At 41.5% G+C, this 22,933-nt stretch overlaps 4 protein-coding genes across 6 annotated transcripts; 3 read left to right on the top strand and 1 right to left on the bottom strand.

Annotated features, from left to right (window-relative positions):
* Positions 1 to 63: 63 nt before the first annotated feature.
* Positions 64 to 5,730, top strand: LOC5502598. The gene is made up of 9 exons (XM_032370886.2): positions 64 to 274; positions 451 to 531; positions 1,595 to 1,664; positions 2,482 to 2,574; positions 3,331 to 3,361; positions 3,559 to 3,613; positions 3,848 to 4,590; positions 5,066 to 5,112; positions 5,588 to 5,730. The coding sequence occupies exons 1-9, from the start codon at positions 155 to 157 to the stop codon at positions 5,647 to 5,649; spliced, it is 1,302 nt and encodes a 433-aa protein (XP_032226777.2). The 5' UTR covers positions 64 to 154; the 3' UTR covers positions 5,650 to 5,730.
* Positions 5,672 to 8,568, bottom strand: LOC5502602. The gene is made up of 4 exons (XM_001623712.3): positions 8,459 to 8,568; positions 7,485 to 7,617; positions 6,953 to 7,308; positions 5,672 to 6,417 (listed from the first exon to the last, which is right to left on the bottom strand). The coding sequence occupies exons 2-4, from the start codon at positions 7,600 to 7,602 to the stop codon at positions 5,890 to 5,892; spliced, it is 1,002 nt and encodes a 333-aa protein (XP_001623762.1). The 5' UTR covers positions 7,603 to 7,617; positions 8,459 to 8,568; the 3' UTR covers positions 5,672 to 5,889.
* A 1,733-nt stretch (positions 8,569 to 10,301) lies between these two features.
* Positions 10,302 to 15,817, top strand: LOC5502601. 3 transcript variants are annotated; one of them, XM_032370891.2, is made up of 4 exons: positions 10,302 to 11,475; positions 12,096 to 12,302; positions 14,056 to 14,420; positions 15,237 to 15,817. In XM_032370891.2, exons 2-4 carry the CDS (start codon positions 12,179 to 12,181, stop codon positions 15,771 to 15,773), a joined length of 1,026 nt encoding a protein of 341 aa, XP_032226782.1. In that variant the 5' UTR covers positions 10,302 to 11,475; positions 12,096 to 12,178; the 3' UTR covers positions 15,774 to 15,817. The 3 variants fall into 3 exon arrangements, with proteins under 3 accessions (XP_032226782.1, XP_032226780.1, XP_032226781.1); XM_032370889.2 differs by lacking the exon at positions 10,302 to 11,475 and adding an exon at positions 11,564 to 11,697; XM_032370890.2 differs by lacking the exon at positions 10,302 to 11,475 and adding an exon at positions 11,564 to 11,697 and having other exon boundaries at positions 11,981 to 12,302.
* Positions 15,818 to 16,348: 531 nt separating this feature from the next.
* Positions 16,349 to 18,230, top strand: LOC5502597 (WAP four-disulfide core domain protein 2). The gene is made up of 3 exons (XM_032370866.2): positions 16,349 to 16,930; positions 17,577 to 17,732; positions 18,086 to 18,230. Exons 1-3 carry the CDS (start codon positions 16,873 to 16,875, stop codon positions 18,136 to 18,138), a joined length of 267 nt encoding a protein of 88 aa, XP_032226757.2. The 5' UTR covers positions 16,349 to 16,872; the 3' UTR covers positions 18,139 to 18,230.
* Positions 18,231 to 22,933: the final 4,703 nt, after the last annotated feature.

Below are 22,933 nucleotides of genomic sequence, written 5' to 3'. Positions count from 1 at the left end.
CAAAGAAAAGCAAATTAAAGTTACGAGTCTGGTTCACATTTTGGGTATCCTGTGGATATGTCCTCTCGCCCTCAGTCCAACGCGGTAAAACCTTCTCGAACAAAATGGCGACAACTATCTGTGTGTTCTCGTAGAAGAAATTCACTATAACAACATGCGGAAAGTCGCGATATATCCCGCCGACTTTGATCTGTTTGACCAGGACATCAATCCAGCGGAATATGACTTTTTCAAAAAGCATACTGAGACCTTTAAAACTTTGCTGAAACATCAGGCAAGTGCGAAGCGATTGTTAATGTCTTTTTATGGGCTATGCAGAAAACAACGGAAGTTTTTGTAAAGTGCTCCTTGTATCCCCTCTTGTCTAGCAAAAATATATTTTTCAGCTTAAATTGCCTTCTGCTATTTAAATTCAAACGTGACCGTTCAACTGTGTTTCATCCGCTGTAGGCTCGACTCCAAAAGCAATCAGTCGTAACCGAGTTCGTCAAATATTCATATGAGCATGGAGTTGGCAAAGGAATCCCAAAGGTTTGCTATTATGATAAATACACACCTGTTCATTAATAGATTGGCAGGGAAATACAGCACATGAGCAGTTACACCAGGGGCAGATACAGGGGGGGGGGTGGATTCGGTTGATATTCACCCCCCTTTTTTTAATAAAAAATTGAAAAGTCATTTAGTTTGAAGAAAATAAATGTCTGAGGGACGGGAGGAACTGTCCAATTTCCTTCGCCTTCTTGACGTTGCTGATGTCTCAAATCCAATTCAGTGTGAAGTATTGTAAGATCGATGAAGTGACCTACCAAGAACCACTGGATCAGTTATATGACGTCTATCCGCCCATCATCCACCCCCCCCCCCCCCCACTCATTTTGAAATCCTGAATCTGCCCCTGTACACAGAGGCCCTGTGATGTCAAACTGAAACACACAACAGATTGAACTACCTAAGGCACAGCTGTCAACTCTCCCGCATTAGGCTGGATTATCAAGGTTTTGAACCTTTTCTCAAGTCTAATTTTCTTAAAATATCCTTACATTTACTGTATTCTCCAACATTAGCTATCTTTGTATTTCTGATACATTCACTGTATTTTCTCAAAAATTTTCCTTCAGCGAGGTTGACAGCCTTATTCGACTATTTTTGAATAAATGATGATTTTAATAATTCATGTCTTTGTTTTTGTGAAAATGCCATATTTTTTGCTACTCACTATCTATGGCTCAATAGAAAGTGAGTATGGGAGCCAATTGAGTTGGGAGATTCGTGATAGTATGATTTATACTAAATAAAGGTAAAAAGGGCTGATCATCCTATCTTTTCACCAACTGCTTTCCCTTAGGGGGTAATAAAAAAAATCTTCAAATACTTTTATCTCTAAAGGGGTCTCATGCCAATGGATTATCCTTTTATGCAGTAACTAACGAACTTGAAGACTAGGTAACAGCACTTTTAAAAGTCATCAAAAAAGAATGCTTTCCCTAAAGTTAAAATTGATTGTGCTGGCAATTACACCTGTCTGTTTTTATGTGACTCCCCCAGGGCTCAACTACTGGTAGCTAATAGGTGATTCTTCCATTTTACTCAGAAAGAAGCATCATCGTTCTCGTTATATCTAGAAGAAGCAAAAACATACTGGGAGGACAACTTTGTAGATGGTGATTATTACATCAATGTTTTAGGTGGAGTGTTTAATTTTGAAGGATGATAGAATGTCGGTGAAGTCAGATTCAGGTGCCTCAGGCAGAGCCACTAGAAAACTCCCAGCTCGTCATGGATTGAAATTGTTGTTTTTATGGATGCAGTATCAGTATCAAAAAAAACCCTCTTAGCAAAGGCATGCACCAGCAAACTACTTTTAGTCGACTTTTTACTGTGTGTTATAGTCATCTAGGATTCAGTGTATGAATAGTAACCAGGTTTTCTGCAATTTAAGTGTTGGCTTTGAGGTTCTCCCTTTGGAAAGGGGTTTGGCTTTACAGGTGTCAAATTGTACTGTACGTAAGATAACACAATCTCCCTTTGGAAAGGGGTTTGGCTTTACAGGTGTCAAATTGTACGTAAGATAACACAATCTCCCTTTGGAAAGGGGTTTGGCTTTACAGGTGTCAAATTGTACGTAAGATAACACAATCTCCCTTTGGAAAGGGGTTTGGCTTTACAGGTGTCAAATTGTACGTAAGATAACACATGTCTTTACAGGTGTCAAATTGTACACAAGATAACACATGTCTTTACAGGTGTCAAATTGTACGTAAGATAACACAATCTCCCTTTGGAAAGGGGTTTGGCTTTACAGGTGTCAAATTGTACGTAAGATAACACAATCTCCCTTTGGAAAGGGGTTTGGCTTTACAGGTGTCAAATTGTATGTAAGATAACACATGTCTTTACAGGTGTCAAATTGTACGTAAGATAACACATGTCTTTACAGGTGTCAAATTGTACGTAAGATAACACATGTCTTGCTTTCAGGAAGGTTTAGCAGTGCCAGAAATATTGTAGAAGATGCAGCCATCTTGGAAAAGAACAGACAAGCATTGTCATTTATGGAAAAATCAGGCTATGGTAAGTATCATTTGTTAGTTGACCATTTCCATGACAACATTGTCTATAACAATTTCACACAAATTCGAAAGCATTGTCTATAACAATTTCACACAAATTCGAAAGCCGTGAAGCCGGACTAATACAAAAACGTGAAGGATTTCATAATCGTGAAGGATTTCATAATCGTGAAGGATTTCCAAATCGTGAAGGACTTTCAAAAATCGTGAACGATTTCGAAATCGTGAAGGATTTTTAAAATCGTGAAGGATTTTTAAAATCGTGAACGATTTCGAAATCGTTCACGATTTTAAAAATCGTTCACGATGGCCCAGGACGGTGAACTGATCCGTTAAAGGCTAGCCACAACATCATTTGCACTCCCAGCATTCAATCAAATATTGTCATTAAAGTATCACGCTTGAATTGCGAATGGTTATTTTGGGGTTTTCTTGCAAATAAACCCTCTATATGTACCTTAGCCATTAGAATTTTGTTTGCAAGAAAACCTTGTCTACTTTAGGCATTCTACTTCTTTTCAGGGAGAAAACCCAGCATCAGCAGGAGAAACTTAAGAGGAAAACCCCTGTCTTTTGTGCTGAAAAACTCCACACTAAAACAAAAACCTCATTGAAAAAAAAAGCTCTAAACCCTAGATAGTTATAAACAATAGCAGAGGAGTGGTTGATATACATTCTTTAAGCTGCCCTTTAGCTTACATAATCCCACTAGTGTCTTTTTCTTTTTGGCTTAAATGTTTTTTTATTGTATCAACAGCCAAAGATCCATTTGTCCATAAAGAGACAAGGTGGGTTCCCCTTTCAAAGAAAACCACCATACACTACGTTCTTGAAAGCAATTTTGGGTACTGTACAAGTATGAAATTATTGAAAGGTTTCAGATATGTGTCCAACAATACACAATGTTGGTTCCACTCATTGTTGAAAACATTATGGAATGACAATTATTTGAGCTTTGTCCTAATTTCTTATTGCACTATTCCAGGGATGTCTTCAGGAGACTTTTCGGACAACCACATGAAAAGGAAACCTATAAAAAGGTGATTTGCAGCAATTTGGGAAAACTTTTTTCTAGTTTCTCTGTAAGAATGCATATCTTCCTTTACCTTTGAAAGTGCTAACTGTAACTACCCCCCTCCCCTCTGCCCCACCCACCCTCAGTTTGGTTTCCCTGTTGACCCCCCCTTCTTTCCCCCTTCCCCACCCCTCCTACAGGCTTTCACCCACTGCCCTTTTAAAACTTAGTTTTAAAGCAGTTCATTCTTGTCTTCCAGGTTGTCTGCATGTTTCCTCTGCACGTCAAGTTTGGTGGCACCATATGTCGTTATCTACGGCGATGGCTGGATGCGCCACCAGTGACCCCCCCTGACCCGCAGCACCTCATGATGTCCCCCCTGTCTAAAATGTTCAAAACCAAGGGGAGCTCCATGAGCAATATTGAGATTGACTTAATTGATCCTGATTTGCAAAGATTCATGACCAATGCTATGAAAGGAATAGATCCTACCAGACCCATGACCCCTAAGGAGTTTACTTACAGGACAGCTGAACTTGTGAAGCACTCTAACGAAATGTTCAGGACACAGAGATCCAGAGTGAAGACTAAGGGCTTACCTAAGAATAGTGAGGAAAATGCAGAGAACGACCAACAACCTGATCCTCTGAGCAAAGAGCCATTCCCTGCCCCTCTAAATAATCCTGAAAAAGTCACTCAGACAGAACCAGTGATCGACGAGGTTGTAGGTGATTTCAACTTCCTCCCGGAGTTGCTGCTGAGTAAACCACACCCAAACAATCAGTTTGAGGAAATGTTAAAGAGTCGCAAAACAGAGGAGGAGATATCTCAGGCTAAGCGCAAGGACCTTGCAGCTATGATGAACAACCTACAAGACCCGTCAGTCCGACCCTCAACACCAGGTGATGAAACAACAGATGTCAAGGAAACACTAAAGCTCCATGCATGTGCAAACTGTCGACGTGTTGAACATGCACCCAAAACCTTTAAAAAGTGCCAGAGGTAATGGACGGACTCTGTGAATGTGTATTGAGCCCCCAGAAGTCTTATTAGAGAGAAACGGGAAGGGGGGGGGGGGGGTGTAAAAAGAGAATAACTGATTTATATGGCTCAAGAGGCGTAGTAAAGAGAGCAGGAAGAACCATCCCACACCACTGGAGGATCCGCTCTAATGAAGGAAAATTGAGTACCACTGCAAGCTAGGATAAGCTAACTAAAGAGAAAATGGTCCGCTAAATTGGTTAACACGCCCTCGTTCAAAATCAAAATCCTGGCTAAGGGCCTGGAGAGGCAGCTCAATTGAAAAGGCTAGCAATAGAGAGGGCGCTCAATGGAGAGGGACTTAATAAAGAGGGGGCTGTATAGAGAGGGGATCAATAGAGAGCTTAGCATAATAGAGAGAGGGCTAGGGCTCAATAGAGGGTGTTTATTAGAGAGGGTGGCTCTAATTGTACAATTTTTTTTCACGTTCCCTCAGATGCAGCGGCAAAAGAACAAGGTTCTACTGTAGCAGAAATTGCCAGGGTGAGTCAGACAGAGGACGAGACAGACGAACGTATGTCAATAATGGACGGAGAGACAGACAATCAGATAGACAGAGAGACAGACAAAGAGACAGACAATCAGATAGACAGACAGAGAGACAGACAATCAGATAGACAGACAGAGAGACAGACGATCAGATAAACAGACAGAGAGAAAGACAATCAGATAGACAAATAGAGAGAGAGATAGACAATCAGAAAGACAGACAGGAAAGACAGACAATCAGAAAGACAGACAGGAGAGACAAAATCAGAAAGACAGACAATGGACAGATGGACACGGACCTAACGACCGACAAACAGATAGACACGGGGACAACCACTCTATTTCACAAAGGTGTGAAGCCCACCTCTTCAATCTCGTGTTGATTTATCGCTTGTCTACACACAAAGACAGACCAAACAATTAGTCCTTTGTGACTGACCACTGCTTAATTGTCCTATTTGTTTTTCAGCCGAAGACTGGGTTTCTAGACATCGCCAGGAGCACCCCCTGATGGGTGCAGACCCCCCCTAAGATGCAGCCTGAACTAAGAGGATCGACAGCCAAGAAAATATTTAATCGATGTTTTGTTATTAAAAAGTCTTTACGCCTCTAGTGATAAGAATATGCTTGGGATTACTCCTGGGTATGTTAAGCGAAATACCACAGTTAGACCGGCTACCCTACTCTCTCCCCCTTTCTTTATACTGTCCACAACGCCAACGATCCAGTGCTTGAGTAGGTATTATATTTTTATCACGCCCCTATAACGCGCTATAGCGAATCAAACGTGTATCCTTTCAAAAAGGCGAACCTCCGCATGGCCTTGAGCGTTCTCTGCTTTTGTTTGTCCGTCCACACCACTCTAAAACGCGTCTTTGAAGGTTCTTTGTACACGATACTCGCGCAGTCATACAGATATTGCTTGCTGCAAGTCAAGTCGAGGAGTTTACATATGCGGCGAAGCGTGTCACGTGGCTTGCTGATCATATCCTTGCTGTGAATCTCTAGAACATTCTTACGTCGCCTTTGAATGAGTCTCTGATTGCCCGCCGCTAGCACGAAGTATTTGAAAATCTGTTGCTCAAGCGCGTCTGTGTCGTTCAGTTTTCCCTGGCTCTTAAAACTGGTCTTGTCTTTATCCCTTGTTGTCATGGTTGCGATGTTGTCGAAAGGGTTACGCACAACATGAATGAATTTGAACTTGACCTTGATTTTGTTTTTGATGCGGGCCAAGATTGGTGCTTGTTTCTGATTGGTCAGTCTCGCAGTCATGCCTCCACCTTTCTTGTCCCCGATCACCTGCGTGAAGAGAATGTCACACAATCATATGTCAGCCTTGTCACGCCCTTGGGCACCACCCTACCTTTCGCATGTCACACGATCACATGCTAGCGTGAAACTTGACACAAGGTACCGTGTCACCTCCCCGACCCTTCGGTCACAAGATACATGACATGTCACGCAACCACATGTCACACAAGACAATCCTTCTCGCCCTGCACAATACATTGTCACACAACCACATGCTGCAACACCCTGCCACGCTCTCGAACCTTTAGTTTAGTGTGACATATAGGTTAACACACAAGTACGCCACGTACAAGTTACTATGTCACATCTCCGACACTTCAGTCACACAATAACATGTCATAATTAACTATCTCACCCCTTCAGTTACACGGCATGGCACGAGATACTATGTAACGCCTTCGACCCTTCAGTCACACAATTACATGTCACGAGATACTGTCACACAATATTTGCTTCCATATAGGCTTACAGAAGGTTTGAAAAAAGATTACTCGGAGATATTATGACACCATTAAATACAAACCTTGATTGTTCTGTCAAACCTTCCCTGCCATTGACCACGGACGGAATAATTAAACCGATGTTTAACGGACGACGAGCGAAACCCCTTCAAGGTTTGCTCATGGGAATTCTTGTATAACTGGTCAAACAAGAAATACTTGTTTCTATGGTCCTCATTCCACTCGAGCCAGCTCCCGATGATGTCGAGCTCGTTGGCGATGATGGCGTTGGGGTGCGCGTCTATCAGGGAACCCACTAGGGTGTGGCCGCTACGGGGGTAACCGATAAAGATGAGAAATGTCTCTACTTGGTCGTAGACCTTGCGCCTGGCTAGTGGGACATCCTGAGGCACTTTTGATGAGACACGCGACAATCGACCTGGTAAAAAAAGTTTAAAAACTTTTAGCATTTAAAAGTTTAAAAAATGTCAACGTTTTGTTTTAAACCACTTCCGGATTGCAAGTCTTCATGGCCAGGCAGGGAAGGGGTGGGTGAGAGGAACAAGCACAGTACTTTTAATAGCTGATTGACTTGCTACAGTTATCTGGTTATACCTTTGTTTATGTGCTCGTGGGTGGAGTTAGCTTGGGTTCCTGTCTGGTACCATAGCAAGAGGGCCACCAGTATGGTGATTACGAGCCAACAAACAACGCGGCGGGGTTTGAACTCCATCCTTCGTCACGACATCTGTTTAAAAAAACAGCATTAAAACTCTTGCTGGGGAATTGTTAGCCGGCTTTTCACTATAAGGAGGATGAAGGGGAAGCGAACGTTGTTAGAAGCGTATATGGAAGTTGACAACGGTCGTCCAGTTGCGCGGTCCATTCCATACGAACCCTAACCCAACCAGTAACCCTAGTCCCATTTCGTCTTCCGTAGAAGAGAGAATAACAGTTTTTCTCTCAAGTAGGTCATCATACGCGCTTACGTCTCTATGTTTTCTCTCGGAGTCTTTTGCTAGTAGAACTTGCTTGATTTCGGTGTCTCAATTCCCTTGTTCCCTGCACGCAGCTAGGGAAGGTCACCGCACCTACTTTAACCCCCTCCCCCTCGACATCTTTCGAATTTGTGTTTGTCTGATGGCCACCCTGGGTACCAGAGCCTCCAGACTTTTCTAGCCCAGTGACGCTCAGCCAAAATGCCGTGACGAGCGAAGCTGAACTTGAGGGACAAACACGTCTTTACGCATGCGCACACGGGTGGCTAGTCTCCGATTTTGTTGGGATCTTATGACTCTCATGCCGGAAACACAAAACACGAATTCTATTCTATTTATTTTTCGGCTTTTACCTATTTGACAGACCACGGGATGAGAAAAGACCCCCACCTTGAAACAAAAGGAAAACTAGACAATTCAAATTAGATTACAGAAATAGCCACCCTCTTCTCCAGCGCGATCGATAAAAGAGAGTTATTTTATACCGACCCTTGACTCTTGTGTAATCTACCAAAATACTACTACCCTGATTACGATTTTATGAAGAATGTTGAGATGAAGTAAAAACTGGAACTTAAATATAATTCTTACCGATTTATATTGGTTGGACTTTAAAGCTACAGTGGCAGACTTTGTTTGGGCACCATTCTCGAAGCACTCTCGCTTATCTGCTTATATCCCGTCAGTGTCATTGTCTCCTATTACACATGAAGTGATTGTTCAGCTTTGGGTCCAGATGTCACACAATCTGCATTGCGTTTAGTAACGCAACGACCGTAATATTTGGATTATGTCGATATAAAATCACGATTTTTGTACGGGATCAGAAAATCTCAATTAAACATCGTGGAAGTACTGTTAAAATTGTATTTCTTATTATTTTTTTACAGACTGGTATGCTTTTTATACATTTATGATTAAACGCCCCCTACTCTTGAAAATGTGTTTGTTATTTTTTATGATTTTCAATGCTGGACTACCGAGCATCGTCCTTGATAAGTACTCTTGTTTTTTAGGGGTCAGTAGAGTACTATCTGCGTGTCTCTTAGTTCTTGGCGAAAAAAGTGCACTTTTTACGTAAAATGTTTTAGTGACACTTAACCCTATTCAACCTGGGGGGGGGCTCTATGAGCCCTCCCTTCGCGGAAAATTGCTTTAACTTCTGAACCATAGAAGCTAAGAGGCTAAAACTTGGCGACTTTTCCTAAAATCTATTTGCGGACGTTTTGATGCAATTGACATGTAGAGGACACGCTCCATGTTACCATGGCAACCGTTTTTTCACACATAGGTTTCCCAAAAACTATAAAGTAGTGATTTTTTTATATTTTGGTCCTGTTTCTCAGATTTGAATGCCTCTTTTGACTTTATAAGTTTGTTTAGGTGACAAGTTTCACAACAGCGCAATAATTTTTCACCTCGGATATTTTGGGGGGAAGGGTGGGTAAATTTTTCTCTCTCAAAGCGGTTGTTTAAAATGTCACTAGATTTACTAGATGACACTTTAAAAGCTAATATTATGCGTTTATCATTACTATGAGCAGTAATACATGCATGCAAATACTTGTTTAGTAATAATTACAGATTTTTTTTTCTTTTGCACATAAGAATCCAAGATATGGCGGATCCAAGATAGACGGCGGACCCAAGATGGAGGAAATTCTTAAAAAAAATTGATTATAAAAGTTTATATGGCCTTTTTGAAGCCGTTAAAAGGTTGATTTTGACATATCAAAATGATGTAAAATGATTTCAACGCAATATCTGATAATTTAGGCAATATTTGAAGGAAATTTTAGACATCGTATTTATGACGTCATCATATCAAACATATTCCCCCAAGGATAGTGTCCTTCGTTTGCATTGCCTGATATGGTCATTGATGCCGATATTTAGAAGAGCTAAAGTTTTCCCGCTCCCTGATCTCCATAAAATATGGTGAAAAATGCTGATTCCTTTCAAAAAAACCTGACAGCTTGGCCAAATTGTTATCTCACTAATCTTGAAAAGCCCTTAGACCCAGATTGACCGAGCAGGTCTGAAGGTCACCCAAATATTGATATGTGTCTGTAAGTTTGATGGTCATAGCCTAAGCGGTTCATGAAATACGGGGGGGAGGCTTTAGCCTCCACCCCCCCAGTCTGAAAAAAAAAGTGACTTGCCTAAGGCACAAAGGCCTGGTGAGATCGGGCCACTAAGTTGTCATTCCACCGGTGCCGTTCCACCCACAAGTCCCACCAGACCTTGGTGGCCAAAAAGTGGGTCATTTCTTATTAAGGAATCTTCAAATCCTATGCCTTTTTCATATGATACCTGCACACCCCTCCCCCCCTCAGCCAATCCTGAGTAGGCGCCTGCATTATGTGGCCAGGTTGTTGCTGATTCAGATGCTAAGATAGCCATTGCAAGCGATATCAACCAGCTGGGAATTAAGGGTCTGATGCAGCAGCATGGGCTACATCAAAAGGTTAATGTACCGACCAGAGGGGATAAATTACTCGATGTCTTTCTGACTAATCATCCACTTCTTTGGAAATCTGGTAGAGTACACAAAGGCCTGGTGAGATCGGTTGTCACCGGTTGTCACCAGTTGTCACCGTTCAACCCACAATTCCGACCAAACCTCAGCGTAAATACGTCACTTTCCGTGATACTAGAGACCATCGAAAACTAGCTCTAAAAGCTAGACTAAATTCTTTCGACTGGAGTCCTATCAGCAATTTGCTAACCGAGAGAAGAGTGTGGAGCTGCTAAATGCGAGCCTGTGGTCGATGTTCAATGGATGTTTCCCGCTCATTGTGGGTCAAAGTCTCATCCAGAGATCCACCTTACATATCCCCCCCCCCCCTGGTTGAGCACCTTTGCAAAATCAGGAACAGAATCGCGCATAAAGGAACCCGTGCTGGGATGTGGCACACAAATGTGGCTCAAACGAATGGTAGGAAACGGCCAAAAGAATAACTGGCAGGAAGACACAGGGAACGCCCATCAGCTCGGTGATTCCACCCAACATCATCATCTCACATTTTCAAGCCACCGGATGAGGCATATGTCGTCCCCGGGGGGTACCCCCTATATCAATCGGGCGGGGATCACCGTCGTATCTTTAAGGGTGTAAATTTGAAGGCTTTGGGGGTCAAAATAAGATTCTACAACACTTGCTTGTAATCTCGCTTTCTGATTGGTTGTTAGTTATAGTAAATCAGAGGACATACCACGGGATTCGTCATCACACAATCCTTGCAGGTTCACTTGAAGTGAAAGAGACGAAAAAACTTGATTCAAATTCGAAAAATTCGGTTCACAATCTTTTCTAGTAAATGTATTTTCCATCCTTACAAAAGAACACTAAAAGAAACGAAGACTGCGGGGTTTTGAAGCTAAAGTTTTAAATTTTCGTTAATTTGCGCGCGCTGCAAACACCGGTTGCGCTCGCGCACACACTAAAAAACACACAATTTCAAACGAGCGCGCGCTGTTTTGATTTTGTAAAAAAAACTGTTTTCGTGTTTTCTTTTTTGTTTCGCCTGCGAGGCCTGTCACCGGCGCATTGGATATGGATTTCATACTTTTTCACGGTCAAAAATTCTATCAGTTTTCGGAGCAAGGTAAGTAATTTATATAACAGATTACTAAGCGCCGGTCAACACCTCGCGGGCTTTCCACCTGGTGGAGCGGGTAATAATAGTTTGATTCGCTCCCAGTTCAGCCGATCGTGACAATTGTCCAACGGCGTCTGTCAAGGATACTCATGGCTGCTAACTCGTTTTATAAAATGGCTAGCGGCCAGGGAAAATAGTTTAGCTCGAATGTTTGGCTTCATATCTAATGTAAGTGTACCCTGGAATAGGTCTACGAGATAAAAATATTTCACTTGTTGTATTTTCCTCGCGAATTTCGATAGGATTTGAGTGCTACCGAAAATGGCGCCTCCAACCTTGTTTCTTTCCTTAATAGGATGAATGAAGCTGTATATTTCGCGAAGAAAACCACCCCCAAATCGTTATTAGACATACATTTGACAACAAGAGATGTTCTAAGTTTTAAGGCAATTTTATTGGAAACATTTCACAAAAAATCGCTGTACTTCAATCCACTTGTTTTACCTCTTAGAACAGCCAATTCCAAACTTCAAAACCGTTGCCTGGGCTACCTGTGGAGTTACAATTGCGCACAGCACTAAATCAACAACAGCGCAAAGCTAAGAAACAACTCTAATTTTATTCAGACCGTAGAGGTGAGCTCTCAGTGGTTCCTGCAAGTATTCCATGTCCAAGTAAATAAGGCTTTACACTCAGGCTGACGGGACTTATGCATGCAAAGACGCGTCGCCTCCTTCCTAACGGGTGTGTTCTTGCTACTTTACTACTAATAGCGATCAGCCTGTGGTATTTTACTCAGCCTAATAAGATGAAAAGCAAGCAGTCTACTTCAGGTGAGTTTTTTAAAAATGGTTGAAAATGTATGCCATCTTGTGTTCTTGTTTATACAACAATGGAATTTTACGCGTATTACAATTGCAAATGTTTTAATTCGCCCGACATTTGGAGCCGTCATGTATGACCAAGCCGAAAAAAGTCACGAGACAAAAAACAGGAAGTACACTTCAGTAGCGAACATACTTCACTTGAATTATTGTGAAAGTAAATTTCAGTCCATTCAGCTTTGAACAAAAATTTAAATAATTAAAATTAAATAATTTCAATTAAATAATTTCTTTTGTTTAATAAAATAAGACTACAAGCAATTTGTTTTTGTTCTATTTCTCTTTATAACAAACAGAGAAACCATGAAACAAAGGGTAAGTGATCACCCAGGACAGTGGCTGCAAAAAAGGGGGTCTTGCATAAATCTGGCTTATGGAAAATGTGCGAACTGCCCCACCCAAATCTAAAAGAATATAGATTTAACCCTTGCAATTGAATGACCAGCCAATCTATGAGCTCGATCACTTCACTTCTCCATGTGAACTTCTAGTTAATAAAAGATCTTTTCCTGAATGATGGCCTCATCATGATATAGGGGTAACGATGGGTAAATCCGAGACTTGCCGAGGCGCCGAGACCCGCGTTTCAGAATCCGAGCCGGGGACTTTTAAGGGACTTTTGTCAAATTTCCTGCCTCGTACCCAGACGCTTACTAGCGTGACAGGTCTAAGCGTGACCCTTCCCTTGTTCCTTTGCGCCAGTGCTAAACCTTCCCATGGCTCATTGCGCTTACTAGTATATTTTTCACTTGTTTTTACTGACTTGAGAAGCCTGGGTACGAAGGCAGCCAATTTTCAGAATCCGAGCCCGAGACTTTTGTCAAATTTCAGAATCCGAGTCCGTGCTTTCCGATAAAATTGCGAATGCGAGACTAGATGATATGTAGAGAATCGTTTGTCTAGCGGCCACGGCCTTAGTACCAAACATATTGCGCGTTTAACAAAAATTCGGACCCTGAGATCTCGTTTAAAAATCCGAGACTCCGAGACCGTGGTCAAAGAAACGAGATTCCGAGACCCTTAAAATAAATAAATAAAAAACGAGACTCCGAGACTTGCGTAAAAAGCGAGATTCCGATACTTTGCGGATTTTCTTGGTACCCATCTCTACCCCTTAATATCAATATTCAAATAAAACCATAATAACAGCGTCAAACAAGTCAGATAGAGTCTTTAAAGGGTTTTGAAGTTGGCGAGCGCAAAAACGAACCGTTTTTGCGCTCGCCCCAAGGAACCACGCGACTTAAAATACAAGATGGCGCCCGATCACCGAACGGAGATTTCCGCGACAATAACACCGAGTACCGCCTGCAAGCAGTCTAGATCATTCTGTGTTCATTTGTCCATTACTGGTGTTGGTGCGTAGCTGGGGGTTGTCACAGGTACTCGACTATGATCCGCGTTGGGTTCTCCTGTGGTCTGCAAAATTGCCCACAGAAATGAGTGTCGTACGAATGCACTTAAAGCCGCATTGTCACCAGTTTACTTCCGTTAAAAGACAATAGAATCTATTAGAATCCTCATTATTTATCAAGCCACCCGCTCTAAATTTCTCAAAGAACTTCCAATAGACACACTGCGTTTACAATTATGAAATATTTTTCGTGTTTTCCGTTGAAAATTATTGAGGATTTTTAGTAATAGGCCGGAAATAAACTGGTGACAACGCGGCGTTAACCTCAGGAATTGATTCCTCTTATAGTCACCAGACGTTGCTGGTATCGCATTCAGGGCGGGCCCCCACTCGCTACGCCCAAGGTCTACGACCGAGTGCAGACCCTTCTCATGTTCATCGGTTACCCCCGTAGCGGCCACACCCTTGTGGGTTCCCTGATAGACGCGCACCCCAACGCCATCATCGCCAACGAGCTCGACATCATCGGGAGCTGGCTCGAGTGGAATGAGGACAATAGAAACAAGTACTTCCTGTTTGACCAGTTATACAAGAATTCCCATGAGCAAGCTATAAAGGGATATCGTTCAAGGTTCAACGAATACGTAATGCAGCAGCTGTTTAATTATTCCGTCTTCAGACAATGGCAGGGGAAGTTTAAAGATGCTCCCAAGGTATTTTGGCCTTTGGATTGAACTCAATAAGAAACAAAAGACAGTACCGCAACGCCCTCCCCTTCCCTCCCTTCCATTACCTAAAAATTGACAAGACGATCGGCTATATTTGTCGAGATACCATTAAACTATTGACATTATTCTTTATTTATATACTCGGTTTAGTTTATTCTTTTTGAAATAGCAGCATTCTTTGGAACCGAGCTATTAGTGCAACGATGCAAATCAGCCCCGTGTACTGAGTTCTCGTGCAAACTGCCGTCAGGGGCGGATCTAGCTGTTTGAAAAAGGGGGGGGATCCAAAATTTTTTGTCATTATTTTATCTTCGTAACGATTTTTGGATGAACAGACACAAAGAAAACAATAAAAAAGGCAGCCCAAGGGGGAGGGTTAAACCCCCCATAGATCCGCTACTGGCCAATAAAGCCCTGCCAAACTGCGCCAGCACCTGCCAGCATTGCTGGCGAATTCTTGCACGACTGACCAAAGACAAAGGAAATGTCAGAAAGCCCATTTCCCATTTTGACATTTCCTTCGTCTTATAGACAGTTAAGCGAAAATTCGCCAGCTACGCTATGCGCAGTTTGAGCGGGGCTTAAAGCTTTGATCTGCTCGATAGATCAAGAGGCAAAGGAGATGCTGGCGAATTGTTGGGCAAAAGTTTGAACTCAATCGAAAATTCGCCAAACACTCGTACACAACACCTCCCAAAACGGTGTTCAAACTGCGCCAACATTGCTCGGCCAACGTCTCGCCCACAATGCTGGCGCAGTCTGCGCAGAGCTTAACTGTATTGATAACGTTTTGGTTGCTAGGTAATCGGCGACAAGCATGGCCCTGCGACGACCCTGTGGCTGACCATGAGAATTTATGGAAGACCGACCTTCGAGCAGATCAAGGCCAAGGTCAATGCCAAGGTCAAGTTCATTCACGTGATTAGGAACCCTTTTGATAACATCTCCACCATGCTGATCCGAACCAAGAAATTGCGACATGATATTGAGCGCTCGAAAGGCAAAATTAACGACACGGAATCCCTTGAATTCGAAATCTTGAGATATTTTAACCTGGCGGCAGGAAATGAAGTGCTTATAGAAAAATGGCGGGAGAATATTCTAGAGATCCACAGCAAAGACTTGATCAGCAAGCCACGTGACACAATACGCCGCGTATGTAATTTCCTCGACTTGACTTGCAGCAAGCAATATCTGGATGACTGCGCGAGTATCGTGTACAAAAAACCTTCAAAGACGCGTTTTAGAGTGCTGTGGACGGACAAACAGAAGCAGAGAACGCTCCAGGCCATACGGAGGTTCGCCTTCTTGAAAGGATACACTTTTGAATCGCTGTAGCGCGTTGTAGGGGCACAAAAAATAAAAATTGCAATCGAAAAATATATTGAGAGTGATCCCACGCATAACACATGAAAGTGATGGGGAGACAGATAGTAGAGGAATGGAGAAAGGGTGTAGACAGGCGGAGAGGGATGGGGAGATGGGAATGTATAGACAGATTTAGAGGGATGGAGAAAGGGTGTAGACATGTGGAGATAGATGAGGAGATAAGGGAATGAGAAAGATAGAAAGGGATGGCGAAAGAGTGTAGACAGGTGTAGACTGGTAGAGAGGGATGGGGAGACTGGGGTGTACACAGGTGTAGAGGGATGGAGAGAGGGTGTAGAGGGATGGAGAGAGGGTGTAGAGGGATGGAGAGAGGGTGTAGAGGGATGGAGAGAGGGTGTAGAGGGATAGAGAAAGGGTGTAGAGGGATGGAGAGAGGGTGTAGAGGGATGGAGAGAGGGTGTAGAGGGATGGAGAGAGGGTGTAGAGGGATGGAGAGAGGGTGTAGACAGGTGTAGAGGGGTGGAGAGAGGGCATAGACGGAACGAAAGGAAGAGGAAAAAAGAGAGGATCGAGGGGAAGTAGCCAAATGAGGAGAAGGACAAATGATTTTCCGGTTGATAATTGAAAAGGTAGGAATTTTTTATCTATAAAAATCATGTAACACTTCGCTTTTCACTACTCACTCAAACACCAAATTTTCGTATTATTTTGTTATTTGATTTATACATCTGTTGAGCTCCCAAACCCTTAGGTCAAGGTTGTTCAAATAGGCTTTCCTCTACCACCTTTCGCGCCAACCTCAAAAACTCAAATCTAATACATATGTCAAAATTGATTATAACCATGTAAAAAATGGACTATATGGAGATTTCTAGTACCTCCGGAATCTCAAAAAAGGCTGCCACAGACCTTTATCGACAGAACATTAATTCCGAAGATGACTTAAAATCATCGTAGTGTTTTTATCCAGATTTATCTATGATCTCTACAATACCAGCATTGTTTTCAATGAGATTTTGTCTTAGCCTGATCTTAATGCGTCGTTTTGGTAGAGAGTCTCATTCGCTGCGCGCCGAGGCGAAGCTGAGAGGATAGACTAGACCTTGTAATGGCATCTTCTCTCAGTGTTCTGCTGACTCTAATGGCCCTAAATGTTGCTACCCAAGGTAGGTAGGTTTTAAAGAAATAGACTAGGGATTTTCTAGGTGATAAAAACAAGAGGGCTAGGGTAAGGGTTAAGTAAAGAGAAGCAGCCCTGAGGTGGATGCATCGAAATATATTCCATATTGGTGGGAGAAGCACCCCAATATTTCTAAATATTATATGTTATGAAACAACGTATTACCCTATTTGTTGTGGGAAGCTATGGGAGTATATATTTAAATTTTCTAAGTAAAATTGGGTATTTTCAGCATTAAACACAAAGCATTCAACCAAGAGGGGAGATAGAGGAATATGATACGTTCAAGGCAATTTTATCCCACACACGGTAAAAAGAGCATAATTTTGCAAAAGATAAAAATCATAAAATAAAATGAATAACAAATCTCTCTTTTAGGATAATTCTAATAATCTTAATAATTCTTTTTTTTCTGATCCATCTGAGGTCAGTTTAATATTCCTTTATCTAAATTTCGCTTATTAAAGTGAAGTAAAGTAAAGTGAACCTTAAGAAATGATTGTGATTAGTAGGTACATGATCTCTACATTCCAGACTTGTAGATGCTAATCTTGCCAATGCTATTTCGCCACCAAGATTTTAAGCATTTTCTCAGATTTCGTAATCATACCCTTCCACATTTCCCCCGTTAGGTGTGGATGTGCCTGGGACTTGCCCGTTTTTCCCAATTCCGGCTGAGTGTCCACCCTTTCCGGAAAATGATTGCGAAAGCGATGACCAATGTGCGAAATCACATCCGGGACTTGACTTGAAATGCTGCAAAGACGGATGTAGTCTACGCTGCGTCCGTAAGTAAAACCTGCATAAACCGAACGGAAATACAGATCTATTACCTTTGGTATGCTAGTATGATTAAGTACAACCTTCATAAACCGAACGCAAATACTGATCTATTACGTATGGTATGCCTGTGTTTCTAAGTAAGGCCTGGTATGATATCAAAAATCTTACATAAGTTATCTGTTAGTTACGCATGTAAAAAAAAAACCTTTATTGAATGAAACAGTGTGTGCTTGCGTACTTCTACGGTCTGATTTCTTCACATTTCTTCTCTAAGGTACGCATCATATAAGCCGAGCGATGAAAGAGAAACTCGGCGCTTATATGATTCAAAGTAATCAATTCATTATTTATTTTTCAGCGCCAATTCCTCCTCCAACTCCAGCGCCGCAGAGGGTAATGGGTATCACGTGATCATACCCACTCGCCACTTTTCATCCAATGTCCCAAGCGCAATGTTCATACTCATACGAAAACGCCTTTTATATATTCTAATACAACTAATAATTTTAATTCATCACTCATAGCAGTATCTGCTGTTGCATAAGACTCAGCAAAGCTGCAGTTTGCTATGCCTATGAATTTAGTATAGCACTAGTTCTGAGGAGGATGCCCAGTTAACACTAACGAAAAACTCATCTCGTTTAGATGGTTCTTGTTGTGTTTGTGTATGTCTCTGGATCAAATCATATGTTCATGCATACAGCTCAGAGCTGTATACATGCACGTTTATTCATAGTTAATAGACTATTAACTATGGTTTATTCAACTGATTTGGAAGAGATTTATAGGCGAGGTGTCTGTCTGTCTGTCTGTCTGTCTGTCTGTCTGTCTGTCTGTCCGTCTGTAGTATCTGTCATAATTGCAGGATTCCGTGGATCACAATAAAATTAGGTGAGTCAATCAAAACACGATGCATTCGAAAGAAGAGCTGGATTTTGAATGTGTTTGTTGTCTGTCTTACAGAGTTCTCAGAGCACAACAGTTATTTGGGGTGAGCATGGAAATGATGACGATTACGTCGATGACAATTATTAGACAGTGACGAGTTAGTCTGCTTTCGGAACGTAAGTAAAAACAAGAGAAAAATGTACCAGTGTTTCGCGCGCGGTTTTAGGTCAACACAGGCTTACTCCCTCCCCCCCCCCCCCCCCCCCCCCCCCCCCCGGTGGCGAGCAGAGCAATTAACTGCAAGCAAACTTTGTACCAAGTTTACAGGGGATCATCAGGGACCAGCTTTGATCAGCGCCAAAATTATGTCGGTTGGACAAGGACCATTATACAAAAAATAGTCAAGGATCTTACGTTACGCACCTGATACATACATTCAACCTCGATTCAGAGACGTCACACTAATGAATTGCTATGTGGAGTTTCAGTTGCTCAAAACAAAATGAATATGGTATAGGAATCGGTACAACTAAAAGCTCGACGATTGAATCGGTGTCGTGCTTTTTCCGTGCAGCTCGACTGGCGATGGCGTTCTCAGCGCCGAACTTTTAATTCCGCCGCGCCGAACAGACGTCTGACGTCAATTACCCAATTGGAACTGCCGGAGCGCGACATATGAATCGAGCCTAATCCATTCCGAGGAATTTCTACCCTCCTCTTTCCCGCATCTTTCCCGCATCTTCCCCGCCATGGGGTAAAAATACTACTTGGCTCGTTAGTCCTTTTTAAGATGAACCTTAAAATAGATCATTGATAGAATCTTAAAATAAGTTCAGCTCAGCAACTTTGACTATTTTTTTTATTTCCTTCCCCCCTCCCCATCATCCATCCAAATATCTTGTTACTCCATTCTCTATTTGTATTCTTTTGCTCTGAATTCTCAAGAAAGTATTATTTTTAAAGCGTTGTTTCACGCCAAAGACATTACCCGGTTTGTTTTACTCGTTTCTAGATGATGGCTTACGCCATTTTGATTCACTTCTGGAATTGAGATTCAGCTGACATTCATTTCAGGGACAAAACAGTAGTAGCCAATAATGGTTTTCTCTACGCAGTGATTCACAAGGGAATCAATCCGAAACAAGTGTCCAATAGTCCAATTGCTTTGTTTTTAGTGACTTCCTTAAATGCAGTGTAAAAAAAAACATTATTGTACTGCTATGTTATCCCTAAAATGAAGCTTAGTTAAATTACATATTATCCGCTCTGAACTCCACACTTCAGACTCTCATTTTACCGAGAGCCCACATACGGATCAAGTATTTGCCGCCGGCGACAGGTTGAACTGAGTAAATGGTCGCCAACAAAACAATTTGATTTGCCCCGTACATTTTCTACAAGTCATATCCGTTTTCGTGATGAAATTGGAATCATGATTTCTCTAATTCATAAACGCATGGTTCGTGAGAGCATGAGTGTGCTGTAGGCGCGCGCGAGTTGCGTAATCATGTTTCAAAGTTTATCACGGAAATGTTTTTACTTTTTCAAGTACAAAACAAATTGTGTATTATCATCTTACTAAGTGTAATCATTGTCATTTTCAATTTCCTTTCACCTTCCCGCAATACACGCAGGGCGAACTTTGCAAGAGCGACTTATCGAATGCTCTCAAGTATTAGATGAGAGAAAAGTTATAATTTGTACAAAAAGGAAAGATTTGATTAGCGCATGAAGAACTTTAGCATGTTACTCGTTTATAAGCTAAAATTCGTTTGTTCCCATTTCGTGATATTTACTCTTTGACTATCACACTTTGCTTCATGGTAAATGAATTCCACGCTATATGTGCCTTCCTTGTCAGCCACTAATAGCTACCGTCACGCGTCTATTAACTTGTCACCAGATTACTCGATTCTAGCGTGGTATATTTCATCTGTAGGAAGTCCCCTCCCACATGGTTTACGCCAAGACAAGTGGTGACGACACGCAATACAAAACAAACTGAACTGGTGACATTTTGCTTGATCTATATGTTTGACAATTATATGATGTTTTCAAATCGGTGTCATAACAATTTCTTTACTGCTACGGGAATTTGTGAACAAACTGGGTTGCTATATCTCAAGCAATTAGGTGAAAATTGTAATGATAAATATGTTATATAAAATAATGTTACTGATAGATGGCGCAAAGACAGTCACTAAAACTGACTTAAATGGGGAACCTTTTTTACTATTCAGGTACACACGAATGGGAACTGTAATATGAAATGAAGCGCAATAATAAACTGACCATAGTGTCTTTTTGTCGAGAGATTATTTTGTATCGACACAAAATGTTTTGTGATGTATCGGAAATTGAGTTGAAATATATTTTTGTATACAAAAGTGACTAACTTCCCTTATTTCATTACTTAAATCCTATCTAAATTAAAAAAAGGCAAAAATAGAATGCGCGAAACAGCTCTAAACCCAGTTTGAGGTTAGATCCTCCTACATAATCCCCTGGTGAAGCCAGTGTGAGGGCGCTTTAACGGCATAAAACATGTCTGCCACTCAATAAGTATTTAAATGATGATTGTTTCGCGGTATTCAGGCGCAAACATTTAGCTCACATACATTTCTTTTTAAAATTAACGTCTGTGGGGGGGGGGAGGGTTGGGGGTGGGAGGTGGGAGGTGGAGGGAACTGTCTCAAAGGAGCTGGGGAATGGGGAAAGCCACTATTAAATATAAAATATACTGCGGATTTACCCTCCCATACATTTCTTTTCCGTCTTTCTACGCATCTCTCTTCTGTCCCAAAATTTCTCTATGAGTTTAGCTTTGACCCCTCAGGTTCCAGCGGTAACTTGGCCACCACTGACTTTGTATATGATGAAAATATTCCATGCTATCAGCTTAAGACATAGCTAAGACATAGCTACATAGCTTGGCATAGCTAAGTAGGGCTATTGTCTGTACTTCAACTTATTAAAGGTTGGTTCTCACTTGGACGTAAGCGCAAGCGGAACGCACGTAGTTTTCCGATTCTCTCTAGAACATAAGCGCAAGCGGAAGCGGAAGAGAAGGCAACTGCTTGATTTTCTTGCACTTGCGCTTGTGTTTGACCGATTCTCACTTGTGTTGCGCTTCCGTTTGCGCTTACGCTAGCGTCCTAGTGAGAACCAACCTTAACATTTTTACCAAAAGATCTGACGGTGGTATTTTTCGCGCCAGTCCTAGTACAGTATAGCAGAGGCTTTTGGTTGTGCTCGAGGAATTTAACAACACTACCTTACCTAACACCCTACATGATAGCGAGTTTACCGAAGGTTTATCTAATCATTTCATTGATTATCTGTTTTTTCCATTTTTAATAATTATTTTCCGTGAATAAAAAAAGAACCTTGTCGAGTGAAGGTACGAAGTTTTGTAGGAAGAAGAATTATAATCTCTGCCCTTAGGCCAATTGTATATTCTCTTAGGCCAGCATGTATAAACTTCAAAATTAATTTCTCTCCCTTCCACCCACTCGGCTTTATGTTCCGACGGCTTTGTTCAAATATAAAATGACAGCACACTGCCACATTCATCAAACATTCAAATATTTAAACATAATCAAGGCAATTTCATTAACAATTTGTGGCATGGCATACAGTGACATTTGTGATTTAAAGCTTGCGAAATTCAAGTTAACTTGTAGAATAAAGCATGGGAGATAGGCGGGGGCGAGAGAAAGTAGCAAAACATATAAGGCTGCAACACAAAGTACAACACAAAATCATTCTCTAACTGAACTCAATATAAGAAATCTTATGCTCAGCGAAAGTGAAAAGTTTATTTATCAAAGGCATTTTTATCTCTGTGCGTGATCGCAACTGTACGGAACAACTGAGGTGTTTGGCGCGAAAAATTTCCCGCCAAAACTGACGTTCACACGAAAGTCATCTTAGCTTCGAAACACCATCGACAATAACTAAAGGTAAGGAGAATTTTGTTTTCAATCTGCTTTATCTTTCAAGCCTTCATAGTTTTAGCTTTTGAAATAATTTCTATTTCTGGGAGAAAAGAGCATTCTTGTTCCATTTTTTTATGTGTGATGTGTTAAATAGAGATGAATTTCAACTTTTAACTGCCAATAAAAAACAGAAGCTATGCTCTCGATCTTACATGGATCTCGTTAATCTATCATAATATCAAAAAATCATACCATTTTAAAAATTTATCATACAAAAATAGATACATTTTATATATGTCGAAAAGCCATTAGACGGGGATCCAGGTCTTACACCTGTTTAGGTAAACAAGTCAGAATGTTAAGAGTTAGAACGTATGAGC

The sequence above is a fragment of the Nematostella vectensis genome, chromosome 5, assembly GCF_932526225.1.
Source record: "Nematostella vectensis chromosome 5, jaNemVect1.1, whole genome shotgun sequence".
NCBI classification, from domain to species: Eukaryota; Metazoa; Cnidaria; class Anthozoa; order Actiniaria; family Edwardsiidae; genus Nematostella; species Nematostella vectensis.
Note: the sequence above shows the minus strand (reverse complement) of the source record. Positions and strands in the feature narration are given on the sequence as shown.

Bases quoted from the DNA above. Each gene is read 5' to 3' on its own strand.
- LOC5502598 (XM_032370886.2), top strand. From the start codon at position 155: ATGCGGAAAGTCGCGATATATCCCGCCGACTTTGATCTGTTTGACCAG. The intron at 532-1,594 runs GTTTGCTATTAT...CATTTTACTCAG, and splicing joins TTGGCAAAGGAATCCCAAAG to AAAGAAGCATCATCGTTCTC. The intron at 3,614-3,847 runs GTGATTTGCAGC...CTTGTCTTCCAG, and splicing joins AAAAGGAAACCTATAAAAAG to GTTGTCTGCATGTTTCCTCT.
- LOC5502602 (XM_001623712.3), bottom strand. From the start codon at position 7,602: ATGGAGTTCAAACCCCGCCGCGTTGTTTGTTGGCTCGTAATCACCATA. The intron at 7,309-7,484 runs GTATAACCAGAT...TTTTTTTACCAG, and splicing joins CCACGAGCACATAAACAAAG to GTCGATTGTCGCGTGTCTCA. The intron at 6,418-6,952 runs GTTTGTATTTAA...CTCTTCACGCAG, and splicing joins GGTTTGACAGAACAATCAAG to GTGATCGGGGACAAGAAAGG.
- LOC5502601 (XM_032370891.2), top strand. From the start codon at position 12,179: ATGCATGCAAAGACGCGTCGCCTCCTTCCTAACGGGTGTGTTCTTGCT. The intron at 12,303-14,055 runs GTGAGTTTTTTA...TTCCTCTTATAG, and splicing joins AAGCAAGCAGTCTACTTCAG to TCACCAGACGTTGCTGGTAT. The intron at 14,421-15,236 runs GTATTTTGGCCT...TTTGGTTGCTAG, and splicing joins AGTTTAAAGATGCTCCCAAG to GTAATCGGCGACAAGCATGG.
- LOC5502597 (XM_032370866.2), top strand. From the start codon at position 16,873: ATGGCATCTTCTCTCAGTGTTCTGCTGACTCTAATGGCCCTAAATGTT. The intron at 16,931-17,576 runs GTAGGTAGGTTT...TTCCCCCGTTAG, and splicing joins CCTAAATGTTGCTACCCAAG to GTGTGGATGTGCCTGGGACT. The intron at 17,733-18,085 runs GTAAGTAAAACC...TTTATTTTTCAG, and splicing joins ATGTAGTCTACGCTGCGTCC to CGCCAATTCCTCCTCCAACT.